This window comes from Carya illinoinensis, chromosome 16 (genome assembly GCF_018687715.1).
Source record: "Carya illinoinensis cultivar Pawnee chromosome 16, C.illinoinensisPawnee_v1, whole genome shotgun sequence".
Classification (NCBI taxonomy): Eukaryota; Viridiplantae; Streptophyta; class Magnoliopsida; order Fagales; family Juglandaceae; genus Carya; species Carya illinoinensis.
In genome coordinates, this window is record NC_056767.1 from 29,063,680 (window position 1) to 29,088,506 (window position 24,827).

Genomic DNA, 24,827 nt, shown 5'->3' on the forward strand with positions numbered 1-24,827 from the left:
TTTATTTTAGATATAAGGGTATAATTGTAACTTTAACTTTCTTAACGTGTCATAACGGGTTATAACGGGTTAACCCATTATCAACCCGTTAAGCAATCGTGTCTTAACGGGTCAACCTGTTTTGACCCGAACCCATTAAGACTAAACCCTAACTCGCTATTATCGTGTCGTGTTCGTGTTGGGTTAACGGGTCGTGTGACATACTGCCATCCCTACTTTTGTGTTGCTTTCCTTGTTCGATTCAAACTTCCTTGGTCATCCTTGATCCAATTTGACCAATACTTTTTTTTTTTTTTTTGTCTTTCCTATAAACTATATTGATATTTGCATATTTACATACGTGAAATACGTAAACGTCTCGTAATTTATTTGATAAAAGTAAGTAAATACAGAACCCATATTAAAAAATTAATTAATTTCTTAATAGTATACTCTACTATTTTTAAAAAAAAAATTGTGCAACGTTTATTCACTCCACAACTATATCTAACATTACTTATATACAAAAGAGTAGTAGTACACATAAGTATAATTTTATACAAGAGTATTGCAATTCAATATCTTAATTCTCATCATCATCTTGTCATCTTATGATGCGGTATTAAATAATTAGAGATGATTTATTATATTTCATTTGTAAATCTGTTATCTAATATCACATTATGGGATAATGAAAAATGAAATGATGAATAGATTTTTTTTTTTTACACAATTTTATATGACGATTTTATTTTATCAATATTTTTTATTTTTAACTTAAATTATAAATTTTTTTATACATTTTAATATTTAACACGTCACCGCCTAGAATTACTCCAATAAAATTGCGAAGTTAGCATTTTCCTATGTGGTTTCACACATTTACACCTGACCACGCGGCGCCGGCAACTGAATGGTCAAATTGGGATTTAACTGCGAGACCAAACAACAAGAACAGTAAAAACCAGACACCGAGGCATTGCCAGTTAGCACCAACCATGCCACCCCGGAAACAACGGATATAGAGGCCGATGCAGTAATTTCTCACTTGGATTGAAAATCCTTGACTCCGCTACTTTCCTTTTCCTCCATTTTTTTCTCTGGCAAATCTCTCTCTCTCTGTCGATCGAATTATTTTTTACCAGCTCAGACGATGAAGTAATTTAGTTCAACAGATACCCAGTATGTCTTTTTCTATCCCATCACAGTTGCTACTGTATATAGATATGCGTATTTTTGCTTACATATGTAGTTTTTCTGAAAGTAGAATTTTGCATCGGATTTCGAGTTTTTAACGTAGCGTATTGGGTGAGTTTTTAACGTAGTTGTAGATTTTGGAGCTGTTTTGGGAATCTGGAGGTTTGGAACAGCATATTCTTAATCCTATGTTTGATTTTTTTGGTCATAATCACTCATGTTGATGCCTTCTTCTTTTCGTTCTAGATACAATTCATGAAATCCGGCCGTCAACGCTAGAGCCAATACTGGCTTATGCTTTTAGGAGGCTTATGCTTTTAGGAATTGGGGAAGCCAAAGAAATCGGATTTGTCAGCATATGATTGATATTTATTGGATTGGAGTGGCTGTTTTGTGTGCTGCAGTGTTAGCATGGATAAAAAAGTGCCAGAATCAAGTTAATTTGAGTTTATTGGAAATTATCTTGTAGAAGTTGCGGCTTTTTAGTTGAAAAGATCATTGAAGAGGATGAAATCTGATGCGGTTTGGTAGCGTAGTTGGAGGAAATATGGGTATTAATAAAAATAGTTTTGGCTTCTAGATAAGTGCGCTACTACTAATATTAAAGCCATCAGAGGGTCTAAGAGGGAGTGTGAAAAATTGGAATTATTTTTTATGGTGAGTTGCACCAGCAAGTGCTATAAGTTTGGAAATAACCAAACTAGAAGGATGCCAATCTTAATGATTTGATCAAATGATGGGTGCTTAGGTGATTGATTTGAGTGATTGGTATACGGTTGTGGAAGAAGGAAGAAGGGTTTCTCAAGAAGTGAGATTGTCCTTGGCCAATTGAGATTTAGTAGATGATTCATGATTGCTTGTTCTCATTGGTGTTGCAGCTAATTAGCCTGCTTTTTACTTTACCTGTCATTGGCAAGGAACTTTCTTGTTAAGTTTTGATAGTTATGCTTCTTATTGCAATTGGAGAATCTGGAGCTGCAAGTGGCCAGGGAGGAAATTGTGGTTTTTTTTTTGATAGGTAAAAAGGAGAATTTATTAATCCACGTAAATAGACAAAGCCCAAGTACACAGGAACTATACAAGAAAGAGCCTAATTACAAAAACTACACGCTATGGAAATTGTGGTGTTGCAATAGCATAGTTCCAGACTTGCAGTTTTGTGCATATAAAGATATGGTCATTTATCCAGGTCATTGTTTTCCAAATCCTAGCATGTTATATTGTGTCCTTGCTGATGGACTAGGTGCATGAGCACATAGGTGGTCACTTAAAGTAGATCTCGTGCAATTGCTTTACGCAATTCATGCGTTTTCCACGCTATCTAGTCTGTGGACAAAGGATAATTGAGGGCCATTTGGCTTGAAGATAGGGGTAGAAGTACAAATTTTGTTATCCTGCACATAAAAGAGCTAACTTTATTGGAAATGGAAACTGCCGTTTTCTTAGATGAGAAGAATTATGTAAAGGAAGGGATATTCATTATTATGAGACTTTTAATACATTTTCAGTTTTGTGGAGACCTTGTGTGCATTTGCTGATAAATAGTGGGTCATTAGACAATGGGTTACTTTTTTTTTTGATAGGTAAACGGTAATATTAATAAGAATAGGCAAAGCCCAAGTATACAAGAAGTATTACAAGAGATAAAACCTATCTAGTTTGCTACAGAAGAAAGCAGAAAATCGTGTACATTTTGGCCATTAAAGTCTAGCGTATTGGCCCAAAGAAGTAAAGTAGTGAAAAAAAGGGAGCAAAGCTCCTCTAGTGTCCTCTCCTTATCTTCAAAGGTCCTTTCATTTCGCTCTCGCCAAATGCACCACATGATGCAGCTAGGAATCATCTTCCAGATTGCTTTAACCTGTGGGAGTCCTCCTGGTGTCACCCAGCAAGCCAAAACGTCAACTACCGTAGCAGGCATCACCCAGTTTAACCCCACTCTGTTGAATACTTCACACCACAAAGCTCTAGCTGTCTCACAATGTAACAAGAGATGTTCCACTGACTCACCGTCCTTCTTACACATACAACACCAGTCCGCAATGATTATCCGACGCTTCCGGAGGTTGTCGGTAGTCAGAATCTTCCCCAGGGCTGCCGTCCAGGTGAAAAAGAGTGCTTTGGGAGGTGCCTTATTCCTCCATAATTTTTTCCAAGGAAAGTGAGAGTTTGGTGTGACTATAAGGGTCTTGTAAAAAGAGCTTACCGAGAAAATTCCTTTACTCGCAGGTGTCCACCACAATTTATCAACCCGCAAGCCATTTAGTTTCCAAGAGTAAAGGAGGCTGAAAAAAGCCTCAAAACAATCAACTTCCCAATCTTGAGCTGCTCTACTGAAAATAATGTTCCAATGAATTTGGTCTCCTGACCGAATTAAAAGGTCCTCCACCGAAGCATCTGGCTCGCAAGCCACTCGGAACACTGCTGGAAAGGCCTCCTTCAAAGCCTTCTCCCCACACCAGATGTCCCTCCAGAATTTTATACAGGTCCCTCCAGAATTTTAGACAATGGGTTACTTAGACATCTAATACGAGAATCTTTATACATTTTCAGTTTTGTGGAGACCTTATGTTCATTTACTTCCTTTTTTGCTCATAGATGAGGAGAGTGTGTCATTAGACGAGGGGATAATTAGACATTTGTTAGACAGGTTGCTGGTGAAGAATGGTATCATGTAGTATTTTTCTGGGAAATTTTTAAATGCTGCCTTTCATTCTTCTGTTGAACAAAGTGGTGGCTTGAGCAGAGAATACCATAGGCCTATTAGCTTGGTGGAATGTTTTCAAACTTTTGGCTTAGGTGCTGGCTAGTTGGTTGAGAGGATGACGGTAACCTGGTGTCTCAAAAAATTCCTTTGTTGAGGGACAAAAGTTGGATTTTGTTCTTAGAAAAAGTACATTCTAAGTGATTATTTTCTTGTAATTATTGGGAACGAGTATAAGTAGCATGGTATGATCGGTGACTGTAGGGATAAATTGTAAATTGGATAGAAAGCATGTGACAATGTTAATTACGAGTATCTAGTGTGAATGCTAAATGAGTTTGACTTTGCATAAAAGGTAGAAAGTAAATTTTGGCTTTTCTTGTTGGCTAGCTAACTTCATTTGATTTTGACACTAGTAACATATGAGAACTAAAGCCATATTTCTCATTTGGTAACTGGATGCTCTATGTTGATGCGGTAATCTATCAAACACATAGGTTGTGTGGACTTCTGAAACATTATTTGGGAGAGATAAGATCCTTAGAAAGTTTTCTTTTCCATTTTCAGTCTCTCTTATTTCTCCAGGTATATGTATGTGGCACTTGCATCAACTCAATACTGTAATTAGCTTGGAATTTTTAGTTCATCACGAGATACAGAAGTCTTGAGTCTATTATCATACTCGCCTGGCTGCTTGGTAATAACTTTGTCATCTAGTCCAAGCATTTGCGCTGATCCGATTGATTTGTTGCTGATTGGTTTGCATTTTAATTTGAATTATTTTGTTGGTTGCAGATGGTTTTATGTATTCAATTGTGAAGAATGGATCGTGATTACAAATCACAATACATGGGTGGCCAACGCGAGAAGTTTGTCAGGTATGAAATATAGTCCTTGACACTATTATGATGGTAAAATTATGGATGAGAAGAAAGTTAAGCTGTCTATACATTTATGATTACTAGATTTTTGCAAGTTTTATGTTATAACATTGCTGGGTGTGCCCTTCCCCCCCCCCCCCCCCCCCCCCCCCCCAAAAAAAATTTTTTTTCCCAGTTATTTCTGTAGTTGGCCAAAGATTGTGCACGAATCATGATGGTAGAGATAAATCTTTTCTAGCGCTGTTGTTTTTTCAATTTCTAGTAAAATTCATTGCTTTCTCTCACATATATTATTCAAATTTGAAGTTGAGGAAGATGTCATATTTGCTCTGATTATTACTTTAATTGTTTTAAAGAATCAAATGAGTCTTTTTTTTTAAGAATGTAACTGCTTTAATTTAATGATGTCTTGCGATTTATTGCATGTTATCATTTATACTGAGAGAAAAACTGTCATTTTATTTGATAAACTATGTTCAGGTTTATCCAAAATTTCACGACTCATAGGATGTCTGCAAGGCTTTATGTTTCAATGAAATTTGAAACTCTAATTTTCTTTTCATTTCAATAGTTTTCTACCATTTGTGGCTTTAACATTATTCAACTTTTGATAGTCTTTTTTTCCCAAGTATATATGTTTTGATCTTGTTTTCACTGAATTAGATACAATTCTAGTAACAAAAAAAAACTCTTGTATGTTGCTTCAGTCACACAAAGTTTGTAATTGATTTCAAGAAGCAGGGTTATTGTCCCCTACTCTGATGCTAGCTTTATTTCCCCTCTATTTATTGCGATGAGGCTGATGTCTAGGCATTTCGATGCAATCATATCACATCTCAACTGGCTCTATATATTTTTAGGTTTTATCCATACAGGATTTTTGGTCCTAACAGGGAAAGGAGAGAAACAGATAGTATATGAGCTACATTTTTTTAGCCGCTGAACTATAGAATGTATCTTATTTTCTGCCCGATGGCCCTGTATATTTATTTTTCAGGTTGGATGACTTGGACTCTACATTATCATCATCTTCCGATACTGGTGTGAATAGATGTGGATTTGATGTTGAGGGATTTCGCCGTACTGCACACGCAAGAGATGGAACGTCTAGATCATTTAAGAGAGGAATGAGAAAGGGATCTGAAGGACTTAAGTCGATTGGTCGATCACTTAGATTTGGGGTTTCTCGGGGAGTGTTCCCAGAAGATCTTAAAGTTTCAGAGAAGAATATATTTGATCCACAAGACAAATTCCTCCTTTTTTGGAATAGACTCTCTGTAATATCATGTATTTTGGCTGTCTCAGTGGATCCCCTTTTTTATTATCTTCCTGTTGTTAATCAATCATCAGATTGCATTGGTATAGACCGAAAGTTGGCGATCACAGTGACTACATTGCGGACAATTGTTGACACTTTCCATCTTATTCACATGGCTCTCCAATTCCGAACAGCTTACATTGCCCCATCCTCTCGGGTGTTTGGACGGGGTGAACTTGTGATTGATCCTGCACAAATAGCCCGGCGATACCTGCGGCGGTACTTTATCGTTGATTTTCTTTCCGTGCTACCCCTACCTCAGGTTTAAATGTTCACACTACTCAGATACCATTTATCTATGCGCTAGGCTGCATGGTTCCACCTCATTCATATACTTCTGGCTCTTAAATTTGTGCACATTTTTCATCTTTGTTTGTGTTATGGACATGTTACAATTGTAGTGCCAAATGTATCAAAATTAGTTAAGCTGACTGTTGTTCTTTATGATTTCCATGTCAACTATACTTACGAAAAGTTATTTCCATCTCAAATAAGTAGTGTATCATCATTACTCAACGGTGTTCCTTTTATTTTCTATTGCAGTCATACCAAAATGATTTGCATTTTCAGTTTTCTAATGAAGTGTTTTATGAATTGTTAAGTAATTATTAATTTTCCCATGTATTTTTGCATGTTAAGAATGGCATAATCTCCCTACTCTATTCTAAAAATAGAACAGAGAGGTATTCTAGAGTGTACGAGATCCTCATAAAAAAAAGGGTGTAAGAGATTAACGGAGGGGTGAACTGTTGGAAACTTAATAAATATTATTTGAAAATATTTGCTGTTGCTGATTAACATCTTGTTTGATTCTTTTGTTAAGAGAAGTATAACAGTGGTTGAGTTTAGTTTGACTGCAGTTGCTAGACCTGTTGGTCTTTGTTTCAGCTGATCCTGTTTGTCTGTGCTGCTGTTTCTATTGGGCCTGGGGCATGAGAGGGTGTTAAGAAAAGTCACATATTTGAGAGTCATAATTTTTTTATGTGCCTGTTAAATTTGAGAGTCATAATTGATTTATGTGCCTGTATGTTTGAGTCATAATTATTAATTGATTTATATGCCTGTTAGGCTTCTGCATTCAATGGGTTAAGCTTTTGAGATGGATGTTTAAGACATGACACATCTACAATATGGAGTTTCTCACATTTTAAACACCCAAAATCAAATGGTATATCGTCCCTTTTTGCAGGCCCAGATGCACATATGATCTCACCAGAGTTTTCAGCCAAGATGTGGCTGGAATTGTTGGCCCCAATTTCATGATTGGTTGTTCACATCAAGCGAATTTGATGTCCATATTAGATGCTTTTTATTCCTGTTTTTAGGTGCAGAAGAGTATATTTCAATAGAGTCCTGAAAAGTCTGTTGGAATCATAATGCCCTACTTACAGACTTGCAGGTGTTAGTCATCTAGAATAAATCTTTTTTATTATTTCTCAAAACTGTGCAGATTGTGGTTTGGAGATTTCTTCAGATGTCAGATGGTTCAGATGTAATGGCTACAAAACGGGCCCTGTTTTTCATTGTCTTGCTTCAATATTTTCCCAGATTTCTTCGAATATTACCTTTAACTTCAGAACTCAAAAGGACAGCAGGTGTCTTTGTTGAAACTGCTTGGGCAGGTGCTGCATATTACTTGCTATTGTACATGCTTGCTAGTCATGTAAGTTCCTTTTTTGGTTCAGTATTGTTTTAGCTTAGTTGAAGTCCACCTCTATGCGGACAACATGTAGGTGATACCTTACTTGCTATTATAGGTTTCTTGTGCATGAACTATTCCTGAAACCCAGTTTTAGCCTTCTTTATATAAATTTATTTACGGGAAAATTGCTTTTGTAACAAGTTTTTTTTCCTTGGCTTATACCATGGTAACAAGCATTTGTCGAATCTCTTTCATTCAATTTTTTCAAACATTTGATATCAGCTAAAACCAATAAAGTTGGTGCAAATTTTGAAATTTAAAATGACAAGTTCATTCTTTTCAACCAGGTAAAGATTCATACTATGGGAAACATCAACAGTTGATTTCTTGCTTTAAATTTATGAAGTATTTAGATCAATTGTAATTTGAAATATGTAGAAAAGTATTCATGAAACCATGGATGTAAAAGCAAAAGCCGGGAATGAGGCTTAAAGCTGTCATGGTTTGTCAAATAAAGAAGGCAAAATAAAGGGGATTGATTCACATCCAATGTAGCAAAGAGATGGTTCTCGAATGGATAGCCAAGGAGATTTGCCAAGAACTATGAGACATTTATTTTAGTTGAGAACATATTACTTTCTGAATAAAGATTAAACAGCCCAGGTCAAGACAACAACCCCGTAGTTTGCATCCTTCTCCAAAAGATTTGGTTTCGTGGTGTATCAACCCGTGCAAATTTTAAATTTGTAGAGTATTGATTTCTTCGTTAACCAAACTACAGATTGAACATTGTTTCAAAAAGTTTGGTCATTATACTCCCATGTATCGATTTGTTGCCATTATAAGCAAGACAATTTTATTAATGATCAAAAGGCACTACCAAGTACAAAGGAGGTATAGAAACACCTAGGTAGAAAGAGTAAGAAGTTTTGAAAAAAAATATAAAAAACTCCGAGAAGATGAAGCTGGAAAATTGAAGATTGTTGCCATTCAATGTTAAAGAGATTTGGTCCTCATAGCTAGGCATTTCTTTTGCAACCCATAGGGGTTGGCTCATGTAGTAGGGCCCTTGGTCTTAGGGGTATGCTCCCTCTAGGTCTAAGGTTTTGAACCCTTAGGTGCAAAAAATTTCTAGGGGCCACATGCCATTGGTAAAAAGCCAATGATTTACCTGATCCGTGTGATGGTGATGGGGACGCATTACACGTGTCCAGGGTTAAAAAACATCTTGCATTCACACGGTCTCCGGAATTCCTTGTCATTAAAAAGCTAGGCGTTTCTTTTATAGATTTCTTGTTTACTTGAGTTGCTCATTTGTGCTTATTAATAAAGAATGATTACTTATATAAAAAATGAAAAAGAGGTTTGAAGAAAGATTCCTTAGCTGCACCACATTCTTCTTGCAATTCTCGAAACTAAGAGGCAAGAGCATTCCTCTCCCTTCAAATGCACCACAATAAACAAATTGGGATCAAATTCCACATAGTTTCACTGAGAAGGCTACAAAACAAACTGTTCCTGCAAAGAAGAAGGCCCATTACCAGTCATTGTATCACCCAACTCAACCCAAAAAGGTTGAAAAATCTTTCCATAGAGTACTAGCTACTGCACAATGTAATGAGGGATAAATCGTTTCCTCATCCTCTTACACATGCAGCACCAGTTTATCACTGTAAATTGGTGTTTCCTTAAGTTATCCAGTTAGGATTTTCCTAAAATTGCCTCCCAAGCAAAGATAGTTGCTCACCAAATGCTTTTCCATGGGAAATGAGGCCGCTCATGTGGATACAATGCATGGTAAAACAGTCTCTTCAAATAGTACTCTTTCTCAGGGAAAATTACAATGACTTTATCACACTCACATTACTTAGCGTAATTATTGCGATATTTGTACAGCAGGTACAGGTTGCAGATCGGCTGCAATTTGTTGCAAGTCCCCTTAATTTCATTTTCTTTCAGCTTAAACTACAAATAGTTCAATGTAGTGGATTGATGTTGCACGTGTAAACTCGAAATATGACTGGATTGGTTTCTTCTTCCTTTCTATATTTGCCAACTTGCTGAGTTCAGATTGTGCATTTGTTGGAATATTTTGTACCCTTCCTATGTGCCCAAATGGTTTTCTTTTTCTTTTTCTATTTTTTCTCGTTTCTTTCAATGAAATCTTATCAAAGAAGGAAAATAATCTCATTTCATCTGAAATTCAGCTTTAATAACTTCATGTGTACCTAATTACTTTTTTGTTAAATGATTTCATTTCAAAAAAGCATCTGCAATACTATTTAATTTCTCGCGTTTATGTTCTCACGTTTCTATGACACATTTTCTATCTATTTTTTAATCTTTGCAGATAGTTGGGGCATTCTGGTACCTGTTAGCTATAGAACGCATTGATGCATGCTGGCAGGACGCTTGTCCTGATAATAAAATTTGTAAAAGATCCTTGTATTGCAGCAAGCAAACCGTGGGACCAAGTTCATGGCATTCTCAGCTTAATTCAAGTTGCTCAGTTGGTGATAACTCGCAATTTGATTATGGAATCTTTGAAAATGCTTTGTCATCTGAAATTGTCTCATCCATGAAGTTTGTCTCTAAATACTGTTACTGTTTATGGTGGGGGCTACAGAATTTAAGGTATGTTAATTTTTCAATTTTCCATCTACAAGTTGTATAAACAGGAGACTTTGTTTATTTTGCCTGGTGTGGGATTGTTTCAGTTTGGTTTTCACTTGTTGGAAATTTGCTTGTGTCCTTTCAGATTATTAATACCAATTCTACACCGAAGTGACTTAAAATCACATATTAGTAATGGTGTTCTGCCACTGCTCATATTTCTCTAGTAATATATATTCATTGATCCTCATAAATCTTATACTGGGAAAAATTGGATTATACGCACTTGTGGTTGCACACTTCCTTTTACATTCATGCATCCAAAAGGCATTTTTTCCCACAACCTTGCCATCTGGGTGCTATAGATCTCTTGTTTTAGTTGTTAGCTAGGTACCACTGCATATCTACTAGAAGAGGCCAAAGTGAGTTCATATGGGATATTCCATCGCCTGGATGAGAGTCCATCTGAGAGGTTTACAAATTTATATGGTTGTAAGTAGTCGATGTTTTTGTATACATAATACTAGCCGGTAAGTTGTAAATAATAGATGATATAGTGATGGCGTAGAAGATTACTCTGATTACCTTTATTTTAGATCTTTCAGTATGCAACTGTTCAGGCTATATGCTATTGTAGTAGTGCACTGTGATGGGTTCCCAGCCTTTTGGTTTATTTCAGTTAATTCCTTTTAGTTGAAATCAGTTGATGGAATGGCCATGATTATCTGTATTGGGCTTTTAGAAAAATATAGAAAGTGCATAATCTCCCTCTTATAAAACCAGTTACTTTCCAACATTCTGTATGACAGAAGTTTCTCACCAATTCGTGAGGTAATTTATTTATTTATATTTTTTATAAGTAAATTTGTGAGGTAATTTATAGCTCTAGCTCCTTTAATTATTTATAATAAATTTCTTTCTTGCATCTCTCCTTGTGCATTTCTATATATCTGTGTGTCATTTTTTTTTCAGTTTCTAACCAAACATACAGAGTTAAGGTTATCCATTCAGCATAATGCTATCTATTCAACATGGCAACATTTTCGAACTTGAGTTGAATCGCTTGTGTGAATGTTTATTTTGCCATAGATATGTCAGTTAATAACTTGTACTTAAGGTTCCCAGCCTAGGGGACCTAGGGGAGCAAAAGAAAAATATGATGGGAGAGTTACAGTGTCTTGAAAGCATCAACGAAGGCAGATCCCTCTCCGTAGAGGAAAGAACACGAAAGGCAGAGTTGACGTCAGAGATAGAAAGGGTATTATCTTTTGAAGAAATATCTTGGCGACAGAAATCAAGAGTTTTGTGGCTGAAAGAAGGGGATAAGAGTACAAATTTCTTTCATAGAGTGGCAAATTCGCATAGGAGGAATAATACCATTGAGATGTTGAGTATCAATGGTAGAGAGTGTATAGAGGCCCCTGTGATACGGGAACATGTGCTGAATTTTTTCGAACAACTATTTACAGAAAGAGAGGGATGGAGGCCAAAAGTGGATGGACTTGTGTTTGATGCCATTGAGCCACAGATTGCGGCAAGATTGGAAAGAGCGTTCGAGGAAGAGGAGATATATGGAGTGATCAGACGAATGGGGAAAGACAAAGCGCCAGGACCAGACGGTTTTTCGATGGGGTTCTTCCATACTTGTTGGGAGGTGATAAAAGAGGATTTGATGAATGTATTTCAGGAATTATTCTTGTCAGGGAAATTTCAGAAAAGTTTGAACACGACTTTTATTGCATTAATTCCAAAGAAGACCGAGGCTGTAGAAGTGAAGGATTTTAGGCCCGTTAGCCTCATTAACGGGGTCTATAAAATTATTTCAAAGGTTCTAGCAAACAGGTTGGGGGAGGTCATTGGTAAGATAATCTCAAAGCCACAAAATGCCTTTGTTAGGGGTCGTCAGATTCTGGACTCGGTATTAATAGCCAATGAATGTTTGGATAGTAGATTAAAAGCCGGTATGGAAGGGATTATTTGTAAATTAGACATGGAAAAGGCATATGACCATGTAAATTGGGATTTTCTTATATATCTCTTGAGAAGGTGTGGTTTTGGGGAAAAATGGTGTAGATGGATCAGATGGTGCATCTCAACAGCAAGGTTTTCAATTCTGATTAATGGCAGTCCAGAAGGCTTCTTTAACAGCTCGAGAGGTTTAAGACAAGGGGATCCATTGTCTCCTCTTCTCTTTGTTATCATAATGGAGGCTCTGAGTCGGATGATAATGACTATAGTCAACAATGGTTTGCTGGCTGGTTTTTCTGTGGGTGATCGGAATAGGGGCCTTATCTCGATATCTCATTTACTTTTTGCCGATGACACGCTGATTTTCTGTGAGGCTGAACAAGAACAACTTAGGACTCTGAAAGCGCTATTGTTATGCTTTGAAGCAGCATCAGGCTTGAGAGTAAATTTTGATAAATCAGAATTAGTTCCAATTGGGAATATTAGTAGATCTCGACAGTTGGCTAACACATTGGGGTGTAAGGTCACCGCCCTTCCTATGACTTATCTGGGTTTACCTTTGGGGGCGGCTTCAAGAGCCATAGCTATCTGGGATACAGTTATTGAGAAAATAGAGAGAAGATTGGCTGGATGGAAGAGACTGTACTTGTCAAAGGGAGGCCGAGTGACCCTGATAAAGAGTACTCTTTCTAACTTACCTACTTATTTTCTGTCTCTTTTTACAATTCCAGCTTCTGTGGCAGCACGGATTGAAAAATTGTACCGTGATTTTCTTTGGAGTGGTTTGGGGGATGAATTCAAGTTTCATCTAATCAACTGGGATATGGTTTGCAGACCAATTTCTTCAGGAGGGTTGGGGATAAAGAATCTGAGAATGTTCAATCGGGCTCTCCTAGGAAAATGGTTTTGGAGATATAATATGGAGCCGAAAGCACTATGGAAAGTAGTAGTTCATAGTAAATATGGCAGCCTTTGGGGGGGATGGTGTACTAGGGAGGGGAATGGACCATATGGAGTGGGGATTTGGAAGCAAATAAGAAGAGGGTGGAGGAAATTTGCCAAAAATACTAAACTTTTGGTGGGGGAAGGCACACGTATAAGTTTTTGGAGGGACATTTGGTGTGGGGATGAGGCACTGAAGGACATTTTTCCAGGTGTATATTTAGTGGCCTGCGATCAAGAAGCTTCGGTCGCGGATCTGTTGGTTCGCTCGGGGGATCAAGTTCACTGGAACATCACTTTTTGTAGAGCAGCACATGATTGGGAAGTAAACAGTTTCACTGATTTTTTCAACCAAGTGTACTCTATGAAACCGAACGGATTGCATGAAGATAAACTGTGGTGGAAACATACGGGTAAGGGTATTTTCTCGGTTCGCTCTTACTATAAAGCCCTGACAGCTATACCGAATGTTTCGTTTCCATGGAAAAGATTGTGGAGGAATAAAGCACCGCCCAAAACACTTTTCTTTGTTTGGACAGCAGCTCTGGGCAAGAATCTGACTACCGATAATCTGCGAAAGAGGCGGATCATCATTACTGATTGGTGCTGTATGTGTAAGAAAGATGGTGAGTCGGTGAACCATCTCTTGTTACATTGTGAGACAGCGAGAGCCTTGTGGTGTGAAGTATTCCGTCGAGTAGGGTTAAATTGGGTGATGCCGAAGTCAGTACTTGAACTGCTAGCCAGTTGGGCGATGCCGGGGGGAAATTTACATGTCAAAGCTATGTGGAAGATGGTACCTATCTGCATTATGTGGTGCATCTGGCAAGAACGAAATGAACGAACATTTGAAGATAAGGAGAGGACAACTGAGGAGCTTTGTAGTTATTTGTTCAGCACTTTAATCCTATGGTCTCTAGCTATAGACTTTAATGGCCTAAATATACACGAGTTTCTGGTGACTACTATAGCCACCTAGATAGGTTTTACTGCTTGTATACCTTCTTGTGTACTTGGGCTCTGCCTTTTATTATTAATACTATCGTTTACTTATCAAAAAAAAAAAAGGTTCCCAGCCTATTTATATACCCAAACTTCAATAGTTAGTAAAAAATGCAACCTTAATTCCTCATGCACTGATTTTCATGATAACTGAAACTATAACTATAATTAAGCTTTTTCATTGTAAGAAATCCTGATAATTGATTTCCACACTGAGACTATATTTTCCTTGGTTTTCCTATAGTACACTTGGCCAGGGACTTCAAACCAGCACCTATCCTGGGGAGGTTATATTTTCCATAGCACTAGCCATACTTGGACTCATCCTCTTTGCGCTTCTGATTGGCAACATGCAGGTAAACTTGGAAACTTTAATTTTTTAGAAAGGGTACAAATTGATAAAATCATATCTTGGTTTTCTTGGTTTCAGAGTATATTGAAGTTTTTGGTAGTGATGCATTTTCTTGTATAGGCATCCTTGATTTATTCAATGAAATCCATTCTTCAAGAGATGAACAGAAGATATGAACTAGACAACTAGAGTTGAATGTGAAAGATAATTGCATAGCTAACCTCATGTGGTAGTTATAATCTTAGTTGACCAAGTTCTGCTATCTAGTGCATTTGCTCTCTGTTTTTTCCCTTGGATTTTTATTTTAGAGAGAGGGAGGGAGTGGAGTGAAGATTTTTTATATTATGGACACAAGTTTCCTTTATATTCTCTCTAAATGCATGCTTTGTTGAAATCTTACCTCTGTGGTAAAGGAGGCTATGGCATGAAAAACAGAATTTGAAATTCTGGACATTGTGCTATTATGGCAGACCTATCTTCAGTCGCTTACTATTAGGCTAGAGGAGATGAGGGTTAAAAGGCGTGACTCAGAACAGTGGATGCATCATCGCTTGCTCCCACAGGAACTTAGGGAGCGGGTTAGACGTTATGATCAGTACAAGTGGTTGGAAACACGCGGTGTGGATGAAGAGAGTTTGGTTCAGAGTCTACCAAAAGATCTTAGAAGAGATATCAAGCGACATCTCTGTCTTGCTTTAGTGAGGAGGGTAAATTTCTCATCCTTTTTTATTCATGTATCTATCCATTTTTATTGTGAGGGCATTTATTTATATGTATACCTTATAACCAAACATTTCGATAATTTTATCGATGCTAAAACTGAAAAATCAAGGATCATATACTTTTTTGCATAGCATATGAAACCCAAAATTTATAGCACAGAACTTTTTGCTTGCATCACAAAGATCCAGAAGAAGATCCAGAAGCTGATAATTTCTCAATTAATTCATGACCTTAGGTAATTTTATAAGTGCTTTCTTTAGTTGACTTGTATATTTTACTGTTTCCCTACTCATATAAGGGCATTATGTTCTTGAAACTTAATATCTGTCTTTGTCATCTCTCCATAGGATCTGTACTTGTTCAGTTTCCAATGGCTTCTGCTATTGGTTTTGTGGCATCTGGTTTTGTAAATGTCTAATTGTTTTGCTGGTAATTTTAGGTTCCTCTATTTGAGAACATGGATGAGAGGTTGCTTGATGCCATTTGTGAGCGACTTAAACCATGTTTATTCACAGAGAGTACTTACATTGTCCGGGAAGGCGATCCAGTTGATGAGATGCTCTTTATCATACGTGGTCGCCTTGAGAGTGTAACCACTGATGGTGGTAGAAGTGGGTTTTTCAACCGTAGTTTTCTGAAAGAAGGTGATTTCTGTGGGGAGGAGCTTCTGACCTGGGCACTGGATCCCAAATCAGGATCTAACCTCCCATCTTCTACACGGACAGTGAAAGCTATAACAGAGGTTGAGGCTTTCGCCCTAATTGCTGAAGAGTTAAAATTTGTGGCAAGTCAATTTAGGCGCCTTCACAGTAGACAGGTACAGCACACCTTCCGTTTCTATTCACAGCAGTGGAGGACTTGGGCCGCATGCTTTGTCCAAGCGGCATGGCGTCGATATTCCAAGAGGAAGAATATGGAACTTCAGCGTAAGGAAGAAGAAGAAAAGGCAGAAAAGTTGGCAGGGACTGGCAACATTGTTGGTGGTGGTTCATATAGTCTTGGTGCCACTTTCTTAGCTTCCAGGTTTGCAGCAAACGCAATGCGTGGTGTTCATCGAAATCGGAATGCAAAGACTGCTAGGGAATTGATAAAACTGCAGAAGCCTCCGGAGCCTGATTTTGCTGTTGATGATACAGATTGACTTGGGATGCTTTAATTGTGATGTAAGATAACGGCTGAATTTTTTTTCCTACTTTGCGTAAAGGGACCGAGAACAATCTATTATAATGCAAGCATTCAATATTTGAAAAGCCCTCGTCTTGCTGCGATGGGAAGAAATCTGTATATGCCTTAGAGCATCCTCATCCGCATCCTCATCCTCATCCCTATAATTTAACTCAAAATCACCTTTCCTCAAATTTATCCTTAAATTTTATTCATCTTCTAAAAACTTCTCACATCCCATTCCCCATCCCTATCTCTATTTTATTAAATAATATTTCTCTATTCTTTTTTTATTACTTTTTTCTCTCTCTTCCATTTACAATTTTAACTACTAACTCTTTCGTCTTATTATCTTCTTTTCATTTTCACTTCCTAGTAAAAAAATACTACGAATCAGAAGCATTTTCACTTTTAGTGCCAATCAGAAGCAAAATAAACTAAGAGATATCCTAAACTCCAATGGATAAACGTACTAGTCACAGCTGAGTCCGAAAGCATTTTGATCTTTACGTATCAAACAATGAAAAACATAAAATTAAGCACGTGATGAATTGAAGTTTCAATCACGTTTAGAAGGATGACAGAATTAAAATGAAAATGACAGGAAGAAGTCCAAACATCCACAAAGCAGCGAGATTTTCATCATTGTTTCTATATCAAAAACAAACCTAGTAATTTTAATCTCCAGCATTTCATCCGAAACCAAATAGAATATTTTCATCTATATACATTTCATCCGCAACAAAACAGAACACAAAAGGAAAACAAATCGTTAAGCCTTGGCACTGTCAGTCGTGAAGAATTAAAACAGTTCTTGACACTGTCAGAAACCATGAGTTAAGCCACATGCCCTCAACTGTCTTGCTTGACTCCCCTCCCTTTTCATTGAACACAGCGAGCTTTTTCTTCCTGTCCCATCCCAAGTGATTTCTGGGCCTTTCCAATGCCTTCTGGATCTGCAATGCAATGATTTTCATAAACTGTTGCAGCATACTTAAAATTAATAATATGGAATAAGAAAATGTCAAGGGCTTGATCACAAGACCTAATCCTTCAGACTTTCAATGAACTTGTGTGCAATTATGAGACCAACATTAGCTCCCTTTTTAAAGGATAATAACCAAAATTTTGGTTTGGAAGTAACCTCAACAAATTCTGAGCTTAAAAGTTTGATGAGATAAGGTACCTTGAGTGTACATTGAAGATCTCTGCACTAGTTCATTTTACGTCTTATTAGCTAATTCTTTTATTATATATTTATGTGTGTGAGAGAGAGAGAGAGAACCATCTACCTGAATTTATACTTCAGTCCTTCAAACAGATGTCATTAAAAATAATTATATTACTTCCACATGCATACTTGTTATGATGCAGAAATACCAAAAGTACATAACTCTAGGTGCAGTGAAAGATAACAGATTAGGCCAGAGGGTGGGGGAAACATAAATGGTAAATTTTTGTAACTGAAAAGGAAAAATAATAATAAGAATCCTTGGAACTAAAAGGTTGAAAATGTTGTATTGTACAAGATAAATTAAACTATTTCCATCTTACTACTAAGAAATGCACATGGAAATCCACTTACCAAAGAACTGCATGAAAATGGGCGTGAAGAAGCTCAAGTTGCGGGAGATATTATAGGCCATGGTAGGTGGAAGAGGTTTCACAACAGGTTGAAGAAACTGTATAAACAAGAGTATTTCATGTCAAACTGAAGTAAGAACATATTCAGGCACAAACCTATTTAAAGAAAGCAGATGGAAATGATGAGTAAAATATTATCAATCACCAAGCAAAAAGAAATGCGTAAAGCTGCATACTTCAAGCAGCTAGCCCCTGAAAAGCTATAAAGTATCAATTGATAGAAAAACATAACATAAAATGTTTAGACTACATAAGAAGTAATTGATATATATATATCCTATGGACATGCCTTTACTCACTGAGGAAGTTAATGGCTTTCCCAATCAAATTCAGTGATCTAAATCGTGGAAGACAAAAAATGCACCAACCTCACCGCATGCTTCTATAACAAGATTAAGTTGAATTAACCATTTAGAGTATCAAAAAAATATTCTGCCTGAAGAGACACAAAAGTGCATCATTTCTAAAATCAAATTGAATGCAGGAAAAGCAACACATTTTATGACTTCAGAACATGATAAGATCATGGCTTAACAATGAACCTCGTCTAAATCTTTACAGATGACAGACCCTTAATGTAATATAACTAACAAGCATTCTACCCTGTAAGTTTAAGATTTCTGCTGCCCTCTGGAAAGCACAAAATGGCCAGTTCCTAAAAGAAAAACCAGCAAAGCTCTAGGGATTAGCATTCGCATGAAAGGAGGAAAAAAAAAAAAAAAACCAATCGAGGTGAGTATCGAGAATTCAGAGTTATCCCAGTATTGATTGTTCATATTTAGCTTATATTTAAAAATAATGAAGTATGAACTACATAGTCTGCAGAAAGGTCTCTTATGATAAAAAGACATCTACTTTCAGCAGCGGCAAGCAAGTAATCAATAGTCTATGAATTCGGTAAAATAAGATACCCATTTTCAAGCAAGTAATCAAGAACTCTTTCGATTGTGTAGGCAAATAGATATAACATCCTTTGACAACCGCACGAAGTACCCGAATTTATTAATAAATTCCAACACAAAAGCAACTATCAAAGAGATATCTAATAATGGAATCACTAAAAAAAAAGAGATATCTAATAATTACGCTGAAAGATGTAACAGAGCTGGGGGTCAATCTTGACAAGGGAATCATCATCTTTGAGGTCGTGGCGTTTGGACTTGTCGTTCTTTCTTCGAGGGACGCGCATCACCGATTCGACTCGAGGCTACTTCGTGACTTTGAGCTTTACATCCCGAAACTCCTCGACAGCCTCCTCTTTGCCCCTCCATGGTGCCGACGACATCAACTCCCTCTTCGCCCTCCCCAATATTGTATTGAGATTTATTATCACAAACTATCGATCTGAGAAGAGAGAAAATAAACGATGTAAAAGAATTGAGAATCACTTACAGGAGAAGAGAGGTGCTCGTTGGTGCTGCGTTGCGAGGGAGGGAAGGGAGAAGAAGGCGCGCGACGAAGGAGAGAATCGTTGGGGCAGGAGCGATGGGGATGTACAGTCGTTCCCCATATATGGGGAACTTCTGTAGCACCCCTATACTTCATCCCCATTTTAGGGATTGGGATGGGGGGAGGTTTTTCATGAAAACCTTAAAAGTTTCCCTAAATTATAGGGATGGGGGGCGGATGCAGAACGGGATGCGAGTGCTCTTAGTTGCTTCCTCGTTTTCCATCAAAATCTAGGAGGCAAGAGGCTATTGAACTTTGAACTTTGAACTTTAGGCCTGCCAGACATGGTGAAGCCCGGTTTCCAGATACTGTTGCAGAAATAATTGTCACCAAGTTTTCCCTTTTCCATATCCCATGATTAAAATGAATTAGAGGCATGCAAAGATAAAGCTGAATGAAATATTTTGATTAAACATGGAAGGAGTGGCAAGTGGCAACAAGCTAAGAAACTTTCGAGGAAAACGTTGTTGGTTGGGCAGTGTGTGGCGAGCCTCTGAGTCTCAGCAAGTTATTGATCTTTATACATGTGAAAACTCTGAGCGCTCATGATTTGTTTCAAAGATTCCTACATTTTTTGCACAAACAGAGTCTGCGCGCAAATGATGGAGATCCTACTCATGTCACGAATAAGGATTGTGAATTGCGATCAATCCGCCAATTCCATGGTTATTACACATCCAGCGCCAAGGCTTGTGAGGTTGAACTGAATAAACTTCTAACTACTTTGCAGTTATATCATTTGGCTCCAAAGTAAAGCAAAAACTAAAAAACGTGTTGATGCCAGTAAATATGGACCACAATATTGTGAAGGGATCCAGTGGGAAGGGATGGCAAAACAAGAAGGAAACAATCAGCAGCATTGACACAAAATAATTCCTTCTTCATTAGAAAATAAGCATTTTGGACTGGGGCTTGCTTAACAACACCCTCAAATGTCTAATACAGAACAATCAGAATGAGAACCAAATAAAAAAAAAAAAAAAAAACAAAGAGGTGGGGTTTGGGGAGAAGCGTGAGAACTAGAACTGCCAAAGAGCCTGTATAGAGAAGACTACCAATAATAACAATTTCTGTGATTTAAAATTCAAAACTGAACCCAACTGGTAAGTTCAGAAGGATTCCCCACGATTTTACATCCCAAGTGAAACTCTGTGCTTCCTCAGCCGGTACCTAACGGCCACTCCATTGTCACTTGAAAGACAATTAATCAATCTTCACTGATGAGTAGATAAGCCTTGTGAACCAGAAGCAAGCATAAAAACCAATTGTACCAGTCAGCACGAAGAATGCATATGAGACAATCAGCATGTAGCCAAAGTACAGGATCCCAGACACTGGCTTTGTGATCTCAAGCTTTGTAAAGAAATAGAAGGCAGCATAGAGGAAAAGGTAGAGTGCTGAGGAACCTGAAGTCAAATACGACCTCCACCACCAAAGGTAGTCCTCGCTGCACAGCTGGAAGTAACATAGTACAATTGTAATCTCGGCACAAGTGACAATAAGGATGACAAAGACAATGAAGAGGAAACCAAATATGTAATAAAACTGTTGCAGCCAAATCGAAGTGAGGATGAAAAAGAGTTCAATAAAGACGGCACCAAAGGGGAGTATGCCTCCAATTAGGATAGAGAATGCTGGGTTCATGTACCAAGCCTGTTCTGGGATCTGCCTAGGGATCTTATTGGTTTTCACAGGATCCTCAATTGCAGGCTTCCTAAAACCCACATAACTACCCACAAAAATAAGGGGAACTGAGATGCCAAACCACAAGAAAACCAGCGCAAACATGGTTCCAAATGGCACTGCCCCAGAAGACTTCTGGCCCCAAATTATAGCATTCAAGATGAAGAAAACGGTAAAGACAGTTGCAGGAAACGTGACAGCTGTTTTGAGAGTAATTTTCTGCCATTCTGTTCCCTTGAACATCTTATAAAGACGGGAGGAAGAGTATCCAGCAAATATTCCCATAAACACCCAGACTACGAGCATGGCTGTCATCAAACCACCTCGGTTTGAGGGGGAGAGGAATCCAAGGACAGCAAAGATCATAGTCACAAGAATCATCCCAAAAAACTGGACTCCTGTCCCAACATAAATGCAGAGCAAGTCTGAGTTTGATGGAGGCCTGAAAACATCCCCATGCACCAGTTTCCATCCTGTCTCTTCTTGGGCTTCTTCTTGGGTCTCTAATTGATTGTACTTTGAGATATCACGGTAAAGAGTCCGCAACATGATCATAGCCACCATGCCCGAGAGGAAAAGAACAATCATCAAAGAATTAACAATTGAAAACCAGTGAATCTGATCATCGGCCATCAGAAGATAGGTATCCCACCGAGATGCCCATTTCACGTCACTCTCCTGCAACATTAAACAAGCAGCAAGATACGGAGAAGATCATAATAAAGCCAATGGAAAGCGGAAAAAATAATTTCTTCATGAGGTATGATAACTGACCTGAAACTCAACATCATATGTAAATATTATTTCCTTCTTATCTTCAACCTCTTGAGGGGATTCGGAGTTGATAACTGTGCGTTTTGCTTGGGGATCGCAGGTTTTTAAATGGGTGCTTTTCTCATTCCATTGACCATCATATTCATGCTTGACACTGTATTTATCAAAATAATAGAATATCTTTATACAGGCATAAACTACCATTAAGGGAGAATTATCAGAAATGATTAGAAATAACATAGAAAGGAATCAAATACTCCAACCTAAATGGTTTGACCTCAAATCCAACAATCCTTGATAATTCTGTCACTGGATCTTTGTGAAACTTTACAGTAAATGCTAGGTGATTGTGGATAAAATGCTTTTCTTCCTTGCTCTGCAAATAATTAAATTTTGAAAAAGTCAAAATTGCTTATAGAACCACATTAGTAAACATTTTGGCTTGATTGAAAAAAAATGGTAATTGCACGAGCACTTACCCCTACATATTGTCCTCTTAGACCAACATGGAAGCCATGCTGATAGACTATTGAATTCTCCTGATCAGGCCTTCTTATAGGTACAACCAGGGGAAGATTATCCAAAATCCTGGAAAACAGAACAAAGACAATCAAAAAAATTATGCCATACAGTTAGCAAATTGTTGTCTACATATGATTATAATTCGCATTCAAACTCCAATAAACTACTTTCTTACATATTCACTCGATACTCATCATCTATCTTTTCCTTGAACTCCTTTGCAGTTTTTGCACTAAGAGTTTGACGGCATACAATATTGCATACCTGCGGTTCTCTCATTTTAAACTGAAACAAAAAAATTTGTTTAGCAGCTTACCAAGCAAACACAAGAGACTAAACGAGAGGACAAATAAATTTCCCAAAAGATCTAACTTACCACATATGGAGAGTTTTCAATGCGATCACCCCGAAGAACTTCCCCAAGATTCTCAGCACTGTCAACTATTTTCTCCGGATGACAATAAGGAAGAGAATAGTAGGAATAAGGAAGTTGAGTTTTAGTAGAGGTCAATTTGTTCACTTTCACCTTCAACTCATTCCCCTGCAACCAATTTGACATAAATTTCTTTTTACAAATATTTTGTCATAAAATTTAAAACTAGAACGGCAGAACTAATTACACCAAATAGAGAACACATGCTGTGCACAAGATAAATCTATGGGAGGATTTATTGATCCTGATATACGCTATTAGACATTTACAAATGTGGGATTAGAACAGTGAAAGTGAGCATCCAGTTTCATATGACACAACAGTGCCTCAAAAACGGCCTTTTGGGTATGCGTTATAGACTTTTCTTATCAAATATATGTAATCATACATGAGTATTCACGCTTCTTGAAGTATATCTTAGCTTCACTCCCATTAATATAACGGGGTTTCAAGGTTAGCATGCTTTATCTACACTTATGGAACCCCCTTTTGCTAAACCTTGGGAGATGATAAGGGCACCTAGAGGAAGCACCATAAATCCCAGGAGTCAAGATACAAATTGTACCTAAGCTGATTAAATCTACACAGATAGAGGAACTGGAAAACTCCAAAGAGAATGTCCCAAGAAAAAGGATCTTATAGATCCCTATTTCAAGAAATGAAGCAACTTTATGTTGAGTGTCAAGTTCGAGTAATTCAAATTTTGATCTTTTTATCTAACTACACTTGATGTGAATTCCTGTTTTTAATTCTAATTCCATTTTTTATTTCATTTTTCTCCATGGACTGCCAAATCGTATCATTCTCGAATACAATTTAAATGTTCCTTCTTCACTTGCTCTAACTTACTTAAGAAGCAGCATTGCATGAGGAAATAAAATCAAAGAAATGAAAGCAATAACAATCTACATACCAATTGAACATCCATTAACATGAATGTAGCTAAGTTGACAACAAAGGCAAACACCAAATATTCACACAAATCATATAAGAAATAATCAATTACAGAAGCATATATTTTCACCAGATATTCTTTAAAAAAAAAAAAAAAAAACTCAAGCAACTTGCAGTCTACATAGATCCAAAAAAGGGTATCCAAGATCCAACGCTATATTCAAGCACAAGCACACATATACATACACACGAACATATATAAACACATACATTTTGAAAATCTTGGGGAGCGACTCCAGGGAGATAGAAGCAGTGAGCAGCATGGACGAAAAGCAATAGACTCAGACAGATCCACCGGTGAAGAGCGAGATGTTCTCTCGCCATGGCTTCCGAAGAGATCTAGATCCACCAAATTCCCTAGCTTTCTCTCTCTAGAACTCTGTCTCTGTCTCTCTATTTCTCCCTCTCACTCACTGGTATTTGTGGAAGTTTTAGATCTCCGTTTGTTTAATATTCTGTACTTTTAGGGACGAGAAGAAAAAGAAAATGTGGTGATATTACGAGACGTTCATCTGAGCATCTGGATCTTCCACGCCTCCTGCCGTCCGATCTTTACAAACTTCTTGATGCACGGCCCAGATCAGATGAACAAATATTCCTGATGTCGGTTGTAAGGTGCTGCATGATTTATTTATCTGGTCAAACGTTTTTACTTTTTTTTTTTTTTAAAAAAATAAATTAAGAATTATTTGTACTTTTTAACTTAATTTTAAAATGAGTTAGGATATATACAATTACTTGAAATTAAGTATTTTTTATATATTTTATTAATGTAATTAATTAAAATAATTATTTTATAATAAAAAAATGACAGCCAATCATATTAATGGAATGTACAAAAAATATAAAAAATTGACTGTAGATAAAATTTTTGTTTTAAAATACT

General features: G+C 37.3%; 3 protein-coding genes across 6 annotated transcripts; 1 reads left to right on the forward strand and 2 right to left on the reverse strand.

The window, feature by feature from the left end:
• The first annotated feature begins 897 nt into the window (after positions 1-897).
• LOC122299415 (probable cyclic nucleotide-gated ion channel 5) lies at positions 898-16,568 on the forward strand. 4 transcript variants are annotated; one of them, XM_043109681.1, is made up of 9 exons: positions 898-1,161; positions 4,445-4,574; positions 4,673-4,755; positions 5,756-6,338; positions 7,527-7,739; positions 10,069-10,352; positions 14,488-14,599; positions 15,066-15,302; positions 15,758-16,568. In XM_043109681.1, the coding sequence occupies exons 3-9, from the start codon at positions 4,700-4,702 to the stop codon at positions 16,457-16,459; spliced, it is 2,187 nt and encodes a 728-aa protein (XP_042965615.1). In that variant the 5' UTR covers positions 898-1,161; positions 4,445-4,574; positions 4,673-4,699; the 3' UTR covers positions 16,460-16,568. The 4 variants fall into 4 exon arrangements, with proteins under 4 accessions (XP_042965615.1, XP_042965614.1, XP_042965613.1 ...); XM_043109680.1 differs by having other exon boundaries at positions 4,463-4,574; XM_043109679.1 differs by lacking the exon at positions 4,445-4,574 and having other exon boundaries at positions 899-1,161.
• Positions 16,569-17,101: 533 nt separating this feature from the next.
• LOC122299015 lies at positions 17,102-19,677 on the reverse strand. Its single transcript, XM_043108851.1, has 5 exons — positions 19,519-19,677; positions 19,338-19,420; positions 19,213-19,294; positions 18,068-18,164; positions 17,102-17,438 (listed from the first exon to the last, which is right to left on the reverse strand). Exons 1-5 carry the CDS (start codon positions 19,675-19,677, stop codon positions 17,365-17,367), a joined length of 495 nt encoding a protein of 164 aa, XP_042964785.1. The 3' UTR covers positions 17,102-17,364.
• Positions 19,678-20,434: 757 nt separating this feature from the next.
• On the reverse strand, positions 20,435-24,390 carry LOC122299417 (transmembrane 9 superfamily member 8-like). Its single transcript, XM_043109683.1, has 7 exons — positions 24,152-24,390; positions 22,931-23,095; positions 22,730-22,839; positions 22,512-22,620; positions 22,296-22,408; positions 22,033-22,186; positions 20,435-21,936 (listed from the first exon to the last, which is right to left on the reverse strand). Exons 1-7 carry the CDS (start codon positions 24,263-24,265, stop codon positions 20,779-20,781), a joined length of 1,923 nt encoding a protein of 640 aa, XP_042965617.1. The 5' UTR covers positions 24,266-24,390; the 3' UTR covers positions 20,435-20,778.
• Between the last annotated feature and the right edge of the window lie 437 nt (positions 24,391-24,827).